General features: G+C 36.0%; 1 protein-coding gene across 4 annotated transcripts in view; it reads left to right on the forward strand.

Annotated features, from left to right (window-relative positions):
- BTBD8 (BTB domain containing 8) overlaps window positions 1–10,360 on the forward strand; it is a 107,505-nt gene extending 97,145 nt beyond the window's left edge. For all 4 annotated transcript variants that reach the window (XM_059136322.1, XM_059136323.1, XM_059136324.1 and 1 more), the window contains 5 exons: window positions 2,628–3,339; window positions 3,598–3,682; window positions 4,066–4,205; window positions 5,888–8,215; window positions 9,493–10,360. In XM_059136322.1, coding sequence (XP_058992305.1) covers window positions 2,628–3,339; window positions 3,598–3,682; window positions 4,066–4,205; window positions 5,888–8,215; window positions 9,493–9,962 — 3,735 coding nt within the window. In that variant the 3' untranslated portion in view covers window positions 9,963–10,360. The remainder of the gene's footprint in view (window positions 1–2,627; window positions 3,340–3,597; window positions 3,683–4,065; window positions 4,206–5,887; window positions 8,216–9,492) is intronic.
- The last annotated feature ends 4,356 nt before the right edge of the window (window positions 10,361–14,716 follow it).

The following is a 14,716-nucleotide window of genomic DNA, read 5'->3' on the forward strand; positions in this document are numbered from 1 at the left end:
GAGCTGATTGCTGTTAAAGCTGGGCAATGGGTACCGGGGGTTCATTATACTAGTCTATCTTCTTTTGATTATGTGTAAATTTTACTACAATAAAAAGTTAAACAAAAACCAACAAACAGAAGGAATCATACTGGAACCAAAAGGGTGTCTAAGGGGAATTCTCTAGAGGATAGCTCTCTTTTCTCATTTTTCTCATTAGCATGTGGTCTCATTTTTGTCGGTAGCAGGCATCTTCCCACCTGGCCATTTGTATATAAGAAATATATGTAAACTTCACAGATGTAAGTTAGAGAATGCCTAGATATATGTGTATACATTGAATCCTCATCATGCTATACTATGTTAATATAAAGTTTCTAAAGGAGTATGGTTACCGCATATACTACATAGATCTCACCCATAGCATGATGCTTTAAAAGAGATAGATTCAGGGCGCCTGGGTGGCTCAGTGGGTTAAGCCTTGCCTTCGGCTCAGGTCATGATATCAGGGTCCTGGGGTGGAGCCCTGCATCAGGCTTTCTGCTCAGCAGGGTGCCTGCTTCCCCATCTCTCTGCCTGCTGCTCTGCCTACTTGTGATCTCTCTCTCTGTGTCAAATAAATAAATAAAATTTTTAAAAAATAAAAGAGTTCGATTCAAGGATTTGGTAGATTAAGTAGGATCAATTTTAAGGGTGAGAAGAAGTCTAAAATCAGAAGTCTGCCTGGTTTTAGGTATTAAAAATAGAGAAAGGATTTTTTAAAAAGATTTTATTTATTTATTTGACAGGCAGAGATCACAAGTAGGCAGAAAAGCAGTCAGAGAAAGACAGATTGGGAAGCAGGCTCCCCGTTGAGCAGAGAGCCCGATGCAGGACTTGATCCCAGGATCCTGAGATCATGACCTGAGCCAAAGGCAGAGGCTTAACCCACTGAGCCACACAGGCACCCCTTTTTTTTGTTGTTGTTTTGTTTTGAGCTAAGATTTGATCAAGAAAACAAAAAATGAGGACCAAACCTATTTGAACTTTTATAAATATTACATAGAATCCTGGAACACTGCACTACCAGTCTCTACCCTCTAGAAATAAATAATATGAAGCCCAGAGAGGTTAATAACTTCTTAACTATCCTAAGTCAATAAAGCTACGACAACCCAATGATTCCTTTATTAGGACTCTACCTCTCTTTTCCCTAAACTCAGACAGGTTATTTATTACTTTGTGTGTGTGTGTATTCCCACCCCCATATATGTTACCTTAGACAGATTTTTAATGTAAATGGAGGTTTTCTATATTCAGAAATATTAGCCCTTGATTTGTATATCAATATATTCTCAGGTTTGAAAACATGTGTCACATTTTCTTGAGTATCCAGTATGTTATGGGCACAGTATTAAGGGATACAAAGATGAAGACAGCATAGGCTCCTCCTTAGACCTTTGCAGTCTCATACAGCTTTTCAAAGAGGGGGCATATTTCATAAAGAGTGGCAATATAATCTTAAAATTTTATTCTGCACTTCCCAGCACTTTTTAAAATGTTGCTGTTCCCTTGTATAGCAAGGTTGATTATAACCAAAATGATACAGGCGCATTGTCTTCAGTGTCTTAACTGTTCTTCTCTTTTCCTCTTTTTTACCTACTTCACCTGTTTCTAGGATCCTTTTTCCTCCACTTTCTCCATATTGCTAGTGTTGTGTTACTATTTTGTTTCTTCCAAAAGCCAAACTTTTCAGATGTACTGTCTGTCTTGTTTCCCAGAGGCTTGCAGCCCAAGAGCCCACCCCCAAGGATTAAATCTTTAGTGATAAAATTTCAGACATTTGGGATAGGATTGAAGAGACAGTTTTTGGTGAAAATCTTTATAATGTACCTCAAATTATACCATATAAATGACTGCCTGCTTAAAGCAGTAAATCATGAGCTCAACTCCCACTGCCATCCCTACAAGCATGTGACCTTGGTAAATCACATATCAGCTTTAATCCCCAGTTTCTTGTTTATGAAATAGAGATAGCAACAGGAGCTCTCTCATAGGAGTGTTATGAATATTAAGTGGGATAATGCGTGAAAAGGGTTTTAGCACAGAACCTGGGAGTGGGCCTCAAAAAACATTGGACATTGTTATCATTGACCCAAGCCATCCTGACACCTTTAGGTGTTAATCTCTACCGTAATTTCACAAAGCTAAATAGTATGCCTTTTTAAAATAATATTGTCTTTTAATTTTTTATGCTGTATTTCAGATTCAATTAAGGTAATGTGACCAAAGACACATTCAAGTGATCAAAGATGATTCAAATTTTTTTTTTTTTTTTAAGATTTTATTTGTCAGAGAGAGAGAGGGAGAGAGATAGAGCACAGGCAGACAGAATGGCGGGCAGAGGCAAAGGGAGAAGCAGGCTCCCTGCTGAGCAAGGAGCCTGATGCGGGACTCGATCCCAGGACGCTGGGATCATGACCTGAACCGAAGGCAGCCGCTTAACCAACTGAGCCACCCAGGCATCCCAAGATGATTCAAATTTTGAGTGGCCCTATATTGTAATGTGATCTTTACTTTCTCCTCTTTGAAAAGCTGCTTATTGAAACAAAGTATTGTAAGTCAAGTACTTCCATCAAGTTATAAAGAATTTTTTTTCTTCTTTATAGCAAAGGAGACAAGTTTCTGACTCTGGTGTTATAAAAATCAAATCTTGGAGAGGAAATATCAAGAAGGATTGTTGGAGTTATCCCTCTACTAAGCAAAAGATGAAATCTGATGGATTAGTAGCATCTGGTCATTCATCAAGTACTAATAGAAATACTATAAATAAAACTTTGAAACATGATGATTTAAAGGAAAAGAGTGGTACAAAAACAGCATCTAAGGTTACAAAAGAACTTAAAACTGGGGGAAAGAATGTTTCTGGAAAGCCCAAAGCTGTAATAAAGTCCCAAACAGAAAACAGTGATAATGCTAAGTCAGCAAACAAGTCGCCTAGACAAGCTGTGGAAAGGTGTGCAGCAGCGTCAGCAAATGGACAGAAAAACTCATTAAATGAGAAAGGAGTGAGAAATCAGGAAGGGCACATTACAGGTGCCAGGCCCAAGGTACTCACTGGAAACTTAAATGTGCAAGCCAAAGCAAAGCCTTTGAAGAAAGTGACAGGAAAAGATTCTCCGTGCCTCAGTATCGCAGGAGCTTCCAGCAGATCGACCAATTCAAGTATGGAATTTCTGATTTCCACTGAATGTCTGGATGAACCAAAAGAAAATGGATCTGTAGGAGAAGAGAAGCCTTCTGGTGATAAACTGACCTTTTGTGACTCTCCAGGACAGAGAGTGAAAAACAGTGTGGAAAGTATCAAAACTTCTACTGTAGGTGGGTTTTAGTACTCTCACTTTTAATAGCTCCTGACAGTTAAAGTTCCCAGAAAAAAAATGATTCTGTAGTTGGATGTTTATTTAGTTTCAAATTCCAAAAAACATTTATTTACATGTGTTCATGCAAACTGAGAGAAAATATACTTCTTCCCACATTAATGTTTATTTTTAGATATAGTGTCTGGCCAGTGAATTTATGCATGGCTTTTACATATTCAACGTTCTGTTTCATGATGGACTTTTTCTTAATTTACAGTGGTAAAATCTCGACCTGCTTCAAAAGTTACCAATGGAACTTCAAATAAAAAAGGCATTCAAGAAGAAACTAGTATAAATAACAAGTAAGTCTTCATTCACTATTTTACATGTACATTAGCTTTCTCTGCAAGTTAATTATGCGCTAACTTCTAGCTAAATATTTTTAAAACATCTTTTCTTCTTTGTTAGGGAATGTATTTATTTACACAATATTTTAAAACTTTATTAAAAGAAGATAGTGTATGAAAAATTATATATTACATTTGTGACACTTGATACGTATTGCTTTGTCATACTTGACCTGCAGGTTTACAAATTTAAAGACCTATGAACATAAGATTTTTCAATTTTTAGAAAAAAAAAAGATAATTTTTAATTTATTTGAGAAAAAATATATTTTGTAATATGAGTCTTAAAATGTCATGTGTTGCTGAGTGCAGTACTGACTGCAAATCATTTTTCTTAGTGTGCTAAAGAAGGTCACTAACAAAGGATATAGTGATCCAGTACCACAGGCAATTTTAAAGAAAAAAGGAAATGGCAGTGGATGTGCTACAGCCCAACAGAGGACAAAAAATGCCGCATCTAATCTTGCTAAAACTCAAGGTAAAGCTGATATAGTCCTGGGTATTACTTCTGTGTTTAAATTGAATAAGCAGAACTCTGATGTGGAACTTTAGCAACAAATAAGAATATAACAGGGTTTCACTCGTTTTACATTTGTGTCACACTATAGAGATAAGACTTTACCCTTTTACTTTTAGATAAGTATTTTTTAAAAAGATTTATTTGAAAGAGCGTGGGAGCCAGCACGTAGGGGGAGGGTCAGAGGAAGAGTCCCAAACAGGCTCTGGAGGGCAGAGCTGTGGAGGAAGCAGGCAGATGGATCTCAGGGTCCTGAGATCATGACCTGAGCCTAAGCCAAAACCAAGAATGAAACCCAGGCGCCCCTATATAAGGATTTTGGTATTTCAGGGTGTGGGTTTGGTTTTTATTGTCTTTTATGAGAAATAATTAAGGGAGTCAATAATTTATCTGTATTTTTAGTCCTTTTATAGATTATGCCTAGGTTTCTTCAGTTTCATTGATATCTATAGGAATTCCACGTGCAAAACCAGCACTAATATTAGAGCCTTTTAAAAAGTAATGGTACAGGGAGCCTGGGTGGCTCAGTGGGTTAAGCCGCTGCCTTCAGCTCAGGTCATGATCTCAGGATCCTGGGATCGAGTCCCGCATCGGGCTCTCTGCTCAGCAGGGAGCCTGCTTCCTCCTCTCTCTCTCTCTACCTGCCTCTCTGCCTACTTGTGATCTCTCTCTCTGTCAAATAAATGAATAAAATCTTTAAAAAAAAAAGAAAAGTAATGGTACAGTCTTGAGCACTGTGACATGTAGGGAAGAATTTTCCCTCTGTGCTGTGCCTGTTTTGCCATGTTCTAAGAGAGAAAAGCATACTGATCAGATTGCATAATGACATGCAGATGACATAACAACTGATTTTAAAATTAATTTGCTTTATGTATTAAGCATTCACATAAGTGTGAGCAGTTTGTAAAAACCTAAAAATAATTTTGAGTTAGATAATTAATGCTGAAAGTGAATTTTAAAATAAGCTAGAGAAAAATTATCCAAGTTTTAGTAATAAATATTAACATTTACAGAGGTTTGGCAATTCTGTTTCATAGTTTTAATTATCATCTCTAGGACTCAACCAGTGTAAACAAATAGATGCTCAAAATTAATCCTTGCCCTCCAATTAGCATTTTTAGTTTCCACTGTACATCTAAGTTGTCAGTCCAAATGATCTACAATAATAATGGTCTTGTTATGAAAAATAAATTAGTTTTGTTCATGTTTGACAGGAAAATAACCACAGTAATTTCAACATTTCTATTTTATATTTAGTTTGATGCTCCTTTTAGCTGTGTGGAACAGTCTTTTTCTCCAAAAAACTTCAAAGGGAAGACCCTTCCTGCTCTTTTGATATAAGAAAATCAGATTTTTCCACCCTCATATATTTATGCAAATCTAATTCTGGTGTAAGGATCAACACTCTTGAGGAAAAAAGATCCTATTTAAATAATTTTACTAAGATGCTACAGTAGTCCCCTATATTTGTGATAAAAATTTTTTTATTTTATCATGTTCCTGACACCTAATCTTCCATAGTCCATGTCACAGGTACATAATTTCTTGTTTATTTTATTTCTTCTAATGTAATTGAAAAACAAATACTGCATTTCATTCACAAATTGGAAAGTACTTTACATTTTTAAATTTTCTTTTCTTAGGATCTCAAGGAGAGTCACCAAATTCAGTAAAATCTTCATTATCTTCAAAGAAGTCTGATGAAAATGTGACAAAATTGGACCACAATACAGCTGCAGATAAACAAACACCTAAGAGAAAACCTGTTAAGCAAGGACACACATCTTTGCCTAAGGTTAATGCAAAAATAGCGGCAATGCCTAAAAACTTAACAAATCAGTCTAAAAAAAGTGAAAATTTGAGGAATAAAGAGTCAAAACAGAAAACACTTCCTGGACAGGTTATATTGCATACTCAGCCTTCTTCTCAAAGACCTTCAAAAAGTGAAATATGTGTTGTCCAAAAAAGTAAGCTTCATGATGTACATGATAATAATAATAAGGATGATATTTCTGAACAGAAGCTTCATGAACCTCTAATTAATGTCACATCAGAAATCAACGGTAGAGAAGCATTCCAGTCATCATGCAAACCTGACCCACAAAAGCCATTAAACAATCAAGGAAAAGAGAAGTTAGTATTAGAATGCCAAAGTATTTCAAATCTGGATAAATCAATAAAACATGAACTAGAATCAAAACGGATTTGTTCAGATAAAAGTGAAACAAAATTTTCCAGCAAAGAATCAGATCAATACAACACAGCTAAAATACATTGTCTTTCTGATAGGAGTGATAACGTAGATCCAAAATTTTACAGCACCACTGTCCTAAAATCCATGATTTCAAATCACAGTGAAAACTCCTTGAACTCTAATCCTGCTTGTGATTTAGATTCAGCAAATGCAGAGCAAATCCATCCAGTATCAGATAGGGAGAAGCAAGGAGGGAAACAAGTTATAAACAAAAAATTAAGCACTAAATGTGTCCAAGATGTTCTACCATGTGTTGCTGAAAGGACAAATGGTACTTTAAATTCTGTCCAAGATAACAGAAAATCTAAAATTCATGTAGAAGAACAGAAAATTCCTAGTTACTTGTCTGATGACTCTGCTATGAGTGAAATCAAACATGCTACAGCAGACTCAGATATTTCTTCCAGCTGTGTTTTGGAACAAATATCGGGAAAAAATTCTCCTAAAGATATGGAAACAACAGAAACTCCGGAGAGCCATGAAACTCCAGAAATTCCCTTTATGAGCCACTGGAATTTGAGTACCAGTGGTCTGCATCAGAGAGAAAGCCCTGAATCTGACACTGGCAGCGCTACCACATCCTCTGATGACATAAAGCCCAGATCTGAAGACTATGATGCTGGAGGGTCTCAGGATGATGATGGGTCAAATGACAGAGGTATTTCTAAATGTGGCACTATGCTGTGCCATGATTTTCTTGGAAGAAGTAGCAGTGATACCAGTACTCCTGAAGAATTAAAAATATATGATAGTAACTTAAGAATTGAGGTGAAAATGAAGAAGCAAAGTAGTAATGATCTTTTCCAAGTTAATTCAACAAGTGATGATGAGATTCCTAGGAAACGGCCAGAAATTTGGTCTCGATCTACAGTAGTTCACCCTAGGGAAAAAGAAAATATTCGACGTGGCAGTGTCCAGTTTGCACAAGAACTAGATCAAGTTTCTTCCTCAGCAGATGAAACAGAAGATGAAAGATCTGAAGCTGAAAATGTTGGAGAAAATTTGTGTACATCTAACTCAGTTCCTCAGCAGTTTCAGGGAATAATTAATTTGGCTTTTGAAGATGCAACAGAAAATGAAAGCCACGAGTTTTCTGCAACTAAAAAATTCAAAAGATCAGTCTTACTTTCAGTAGATGAATGTGAAGAACTAGGATCTGATGAAGGGGAAGCCCATACTCCCTTTCAGCCTTCTGTAGATTCTCTTTCACCTTCTGATGTTTTTGATGGCATTTCTCATGAACATCATGGAAGGACTTGCTATTCCAGGTACACACAAGGAAGTGAAGGTAGTATTTTAGAATGTAAACAAGATAAAGGCAACAGTGTTTATAAAAACGAAAGCTCTCTCTTGGGTCCCAGTAGCATTGACCCATCAAGAAAAGATAAACAGAGTGCTTCAGCCACAGGAAAAAAGTTCACAGTAGATGTCCTGTTCAAAGGAGGCAGACAGCTTCTTCCAGAAGATAAAATAAACAGTGGAAGCAAGGTAGATAATGACTTTCAGCAACGCAGCAAACTCTCAGATAATGATATAAAATCTCAAGAAAGACCATGTCATTTGGAGCTTCATCAAAGAGAACCCAATTCTGACATACCAAAGAACAGCTCTACAAAATTTCTGGACTCCTGTCGGAGTCAACTTCTGCCTCAGGAAGGTCAAGTGAAAGAGAATCATTCTACAGCTACCAAAAAAGCTAATATTGCTTTATCTGCAGGTAATGTACAGAAATAGAAATGCTAAATCCGTAAGAAAATGAGTGTATAGATTTTAAAGTTGTAAGTAGCCCCAAATGTTATATTTTAGTTAGAATAATTAAGCAACAGATACAAATTTCAAATGAAAACTTAAATTTCTTAATAATATGAAAACTATCTAGTTAATCTTTATTGTTCACTTAAAATCCTAGTGCAGAGTTAAGATCTAGCAAAATTTTGGTAATTATTAGAGGTAATCTATTAAGAGATTTTACTTGAAATAATAAAGAGAAAAACTTAGTTTGCTATTACTTATTTATGTCTAATTTAACATAGAATTCTTGACTATTAGAAATTTTATTATACAATTGGATATGATTTATGGACTATGCTAGTATATATCTAAGAGGGCTGTGCAATAACTAAAATAATATAACTAAAAGCACTGAACTATTTTAACTAGATTAATTATTATAATTTATATGCATTTTACAGAGATTAAGACTTTGAGGATCACTATAATTCTAAAATTTTCAAGTAAAAAGATAAATTTCCTAAAAGAGATTATATTTAGAAGTAATGATAATATATGAAAAAAGCCCAGGCTTATTTCATATGTATAGATGATTTCCTGTCTAATTGTTTTGTGTGTTTGTCTTCCTTATTAAAATAATTTGAACTACATTTAAAATATTTAAAATATGCAATAGTGACTGACTGCATAGCTATTGTATATCAGAACTAAGAAAGACACTGATCAATAGCCCTTGTTCAGCAAAATCACAACAGTAGGGAGCTCTTTAAAGTTGTATTTTTTGTTTGTCCTTGCTTGCATCCTCTTTTGCATGTGCAATATACAAATAAGGCTTTAGATAAAATGTATTTATTACCCTTTTGGAACTGACTTAACTTAAAAATCACCATAAAATAACCATGTCTTTTTTTCTCTTTTAAGTTCATATTATAGTGAATTAGATACATGTGCGCATTCTATGTTTATGTTTAAATAATTTTTGTTTTCTGTATCACACATTTTAAAATTAAAGTATGGAGAATTACTGTTAGTTGCCTATGTTGATTTTGCTGCTAAACATCCTTTGGTGTTTTTGTTTTTTTTTTAATATAGAAAAAGAAATGCCTCAATAATCTTGTCAATTTTGTATAAGTGTTATTTTTTCCATTCTGTTTTTTTTTTTTGGACTATAACTGTTACATTGTTTTAGTATTGTTCTACAAAACTCTGAGGGGTACCAACATGAGCAATTTTTACATTGTGTAGTATTATGAATTATTTCAGGAAACATAGATGATTGTGACACACTGGCACAAACCTACATGTATGACCATCGGCCTTCAAAAACCCTCTCTCCAATATATGAGATGGATGTAATAGAAGCATTTGAGCAGAAAATGGAATCAGAAACACATGTTACAGACATGGATTTTGAAGATGATCAGCACTTTGCAGAACAAGATTGGACACTATTGAAGCAACTGCTCTCTGAACAGGATTCAAACTTAAATATTACGAATTCTGTTCCTGAAGACTTAAATTTAGCACAGTATCTAATCAAGCAGACACTACTTTTAGCACGAGACAGCTCAAAACCTCAGGGTAAAGCACATGTTGACACTTTGAACAGATGGAGTGAACTAACCTCTCCCCTTGATGATTCCTCAGCAAGCATCACCATGGCTAGTTTTTCCTCTAAAGACTGTTCACCCCAAGGGGAATGGACAATTCTGGAACTGGAAACTCAGCATTAAGAGTATTAACACTTTGGAAAATTTTGAACTCTGCCACCACTTTATTTTTTGATGCTTATATTATATCCAAATAATTGCATTAGCCAGAGATAGACTGTCCTTAATATTGAGGGAGTCTTTCCAATTTGTTGAGGTAAACATAATTTGTTTATTAATATATCATATGTAGAAAAAAGTGTTTTTCTAAAATTTTTGAGCATGTTTTATTAATTATTAGAGGAATTAGTAGACTTACAAAGAAACCCTACAGTTTTCCTTTCCTAACTGATCATTAGTTCACTTGTTTATAATTCAAGGATTTAAAATGTGAATGCACAAGTAGATCAGTTCCTTTACTTTTTGCTCTGCATATGATAACAGTAATTTAACAATAAAAAAACTTGCTGTGCTTGTGTCAATTTATGTATAGTTAATCAGTGAGTAACATTCAAACTCAGGTTGGTGTGATTGAGCCTGATAACTGAATATTAGAAGAAACTTTCACTTTCCTAACAGTGCAGGTCCAGGAAATTGTGAAGTAAATGCACTTCAAATTTCAATCACTTTGCTACTAAAACAGAGAAATGGAATCCTTTATAACTATCTTTTTTGGGACATATCCAAGGAGAGGCATATGCCCTTGTCCATTTGTTTCACCTATACAGACTTAAGAGTTAGTTAATTGCTCTTCATTTTCCATCCCATATTAGAGATGATGTTTTGGAACTATTCCAGCAATAAGCCTGCACTAAATATTAATTTTAAAATGGGTACATGAGTCATTTGAGTAAGTTAAACTGTGTGTGTATGTGCACACACATGCATATATGTTTGCTTTCTCCATGTGTCTGTATAATCTGGTTCCTTATTTCCTGGATCACATTGTCTTTCAGTCTATAATTTTGGTAGCAAGACAAAGATAAAAATCTCTTCTACAAAATGGTACTGGAGAGCGAACGCTTGGATACTTACTTCATTATGTGGACATTGCTCTTAGGATGATAAAATTTAGTAGAATTAGCCTCTCTCAAAGATATGTAACTAACATAATTTCTCTAAAATATGTCAAAGAAACCTTTTGGTTTAGAATTCCTTTTCTAAAATAACGGTTTTCACAGGGCACCTGCATGGCTCAGTCGTTGGGGGTCTGCCTTTGCCTAGGTCATGATCCAAGGGCCCTGGGATCAAGTCCTGCATCAGACTCCCGCTCGGCAGGAAGCCTGCTTCTCCCTCTTATATTCCCCCTGCTTATGTTCCCTCTCTTGCTGTCTCTCTCTCTCTCTCTGTCAAATAAATAAATAAATAAACAAACAAACAAAATAATGGTTTTCAACAAATTAACAGAAGAGTGAATCTGTATTTTGAATAGCTACAATCACATTAATGCGCAATCATTTATTTTTATATAATAACAATTATATTTTAGCCACTAATCTGTTACACCATAAATTTGCCAAGCGTCTTTTGTTTTGTTTTGTTTTTTTACTATATATTCTTTTGTTGTTGTTTATTTTTTTTTTTTTTTGACAGAGCGAACACAGCGGGCTGAGTAGCAGGTAGAGGGAGGGGGAGAAGCAGGTGCCCTGCTGAGCAAGGAACCAGTTGTGGGTCTTGATTCCAGGACCCTGGGATCATGCCCTGAGCCAAAAGCAGTTGTTTAACCAACTGAGCCACCCAGGCACCCCAAAGCCAAGCCTTTTTAAACTAGAAGCTCTGTAGGGGGAACTCATTCATTCGGTCAAGAAACAGGCATTTGTTCTACGCACAGAGGTACAAAGATAAATAAGGTTTGATTCCTGTTCTCCACTCAAAAAAAGGAGTGTTCAGTTTCTAGTGAGGGGGGAAACCATGTAAGAGGTTAAAATATAGCATTGTAAGAACATTGTATTTTCAAGCCAGGTGGGAATTTAGAGATTAATCTAATCCCTTCAAATTTCAAAGAATTCCGAAGCCCATAGGATTTTCAAGATTGTCGAAGGTCCCACAACTAATTCGTGGACTACAACCTAATATTTCTTTTTTTTTTTTTAAAGATTTTATTTATTTATTTGACAGACAGAGATCACAAGTAGGCAGAGAAGCAGGCAGAGGGAGAGGAGGAAGCAGGCTCCCTGCTGAGCAGAGAGCCCGATGTGGGGCTCGATCCCAGGACCCTGGGATCATGACCTGAGCCAAAGGCAGAGGCTTTAACCCACTGAGCCACCCAGGCGCCCCTACAACCTAATATTTCTTAATTTTAATATGATGTTATTTCTACCACACAACATGCTCATTTGATTTTTATCATAAAGCTTGAGAGCAAGTATATTTATAGGTGATTTATGATATAAAGAAGTAATGTATGATAGTCAGAAAGAGTGCAAATTCCCAAGACATTGTGTTATTTCCTTTTTTCCAAATGTGAAATTGTTTTATTTGTTCTTTTTAATAAATAGCTCAGAAATTTGATGCTTTATAAATGAGACTTCTTTCCCAGTTCTAAGGTCTTAAAAACTTTGTTCTTCAACTACTAGACATTCAAAAGCCATTCAGTTTCATGTTACATCTGCAAATTAGGTAATAGAGAAGGCATTTTGCTTAAGTAGTGACCTCTTAGGTAATTTCAGGACATGTGTGTTTTCATATGCTTTTTATGCATCAGCCAGCCTGTTTGCTGTGGGATTCTTCAGGCTAGTACTTCATGATTTAACAAATACAAAGGGAAAAATAATTGCTAACATTTATTTAGCTCCTATTATATGCTAGACACTGTGCTAAGTGCTTTAAATATACACTAACATTAATTCTCATAATAATTAATATGAGAATCGTCTTCTTATCATCTTTATTTTACACATGAGGAAACTGATAATAGAGTCCTTACCCTGGATTAGCTACCCTAGTGGAAGAAACTAAAAGAGAAATGACACACTATACTCTTGTTTGGTAAGATAACAGTTGTATATGGTCAGAGATGTGTGAGCCCAGAAGGAGAAGCTACAAACAGCTTCTCAGGAAGAGAAGATTAGAGAAAGCTTCTTAGAGTAACTAATATTCTGTGACTCCTTCAGAATTTCTATAAAGGTCTTAATGGCTGCAGTCTAGTTGGAAGTGTAGGCCAGGGGACTTAGCTTGAAGAATACTTGTATAAAAAGTACTTTGGTTTTACTTTGATTCTATGTTATAGATAAATAAAAATAGAAATGTCCTTAAAAGATGCTTTTATACATAGTTTATATGAAGTTACAAAACGTCCAATTGCCCATACCAAGAAAAAAATCCTATTTTTATTTTGATTTGGCTTGCTTTGGAGGACTGATAAAGATTTTGAAAACAATCTAAAACCCCTTTATAACACCTCTTGGAGCAACCAAGTAACCAGATGCTGGCTTTCAAGGATGAGTAAGAATTTGCTTGGTGATAGGGCATACTAGACACAACAGTGTGTTAAAGAATGGTAACGGATGTGTATTGAGGATGAGGAGGAAGAATTATAGGAGATAGAGCTAAAGACGAGAACTGGAGTTGGATTCTTAAAATTGGGAAATAATATGCTATAGTGTTTAAATAGTCAAAATCCTGGATTAAGTGAGAATTGTGTCTCTTTCCACTGTGCATCCCTTTAACTCTCAATAGACAAGCTTTCCTTGTTTGGAGGAAATAGCCACCTACAATCAAAATGGGTAGTCATCAGAGTTGGTTTTTTAAGTAATTAGGTAACAAAACTAGATGTGTTTCAGAAAAATAACTCAGCTCTAGTGAAGATGGCCTGGTTTGAAGAAGCACCCAAGTCTCAGGATGCAATTAAAATAGTTTTGACAACCTTAGAAATGAGAAATGAAGGAGGATCTGGTAACAGAGATACCAGATAGACTGAGATTACTGAATTTGGTGATAATTAGATGGTGGGAGACGATTAAAAGGAACTTTATAATCACTATCATTCAGGGGCACCTGGGTGACTCGGTTAAGCGTCTGCCTTCGGCTCAGGTCATGTCCTGGGACTGATCCCAGCATGGGGCTTCCTACTCAGTGGGGAGCTTGCTTTCCCTCTCCTTTTGCCCCTCCCCTCCAGCTCATGCTCTCTCTCAAATAAAAATCATTTTTAAAAAATTATGAAATTCTAATGTGTTATAACATAGCTCTATATAAAGTATAATCAGTGCCTAAAGGAGAGGGAAATGATGGGATGTTACTTGGATGGGTTCCCTTATTATTGTAGGAGTTCACAAGACAAAAGCGGCATACTCTTGGCAGAAAGAGTTTAGAGGCAGTGGGGAATTCTGGTTGTTCCATATGGCTGAAGAGAAGGGAACAGATGGTAAGGCAAGGGATAAAGTTGGATGGGGATGTAGAGTCCAGGGAGTAACACAATCTGATTTGCATCTTATTTTCATTATTTTTTTAAGGAGGCTCCATGCTGGGCCCAGTGGATCTTGAACTCAAAACTGTGAGATCAAGTCCTGAGCTGAGATCAAGAGTCACTTAACTGACTGAGCTACCCTGGTGCTCTAGATGTACATTTTAGAAAGATCACTCTGGGGGCTTCTAGGTTGCTCAGTTGTTGAGCGACTGACTCTTTGTTTCACCTCAGGTCATGGTCTCAGGGTCTTGAGATCAAGACTGGAGGGGCCCCATGCTCAGTGGGGAGTCTGCTTAGAATTCTCTCTCTCCCTCTGCCCACCCCGCCCCCCATTCATCCTGTCTCTTGTTCTCTTTCTCTCTCTCTCCCCTCTCAAATAAGTGAATCCTTTTTTTTTTTTTAATTTATTTATTTGTTAGAGAGCAAGAAAGAG

This window comes from Mustela lutreola, chromosome 10 (assembly GCF_030435805.1).
Source record: "Mustela lutreola isolate mMusLut2 chromosome 10, mMusLut2.pri, whole genome shotgun sequence".
Taxonomy (NCBI): Eukaryota; Metazoa; Chordata; class Mammalia; order Carnivora; family Mustelidae; genus Mustela; species Mustela lutreola.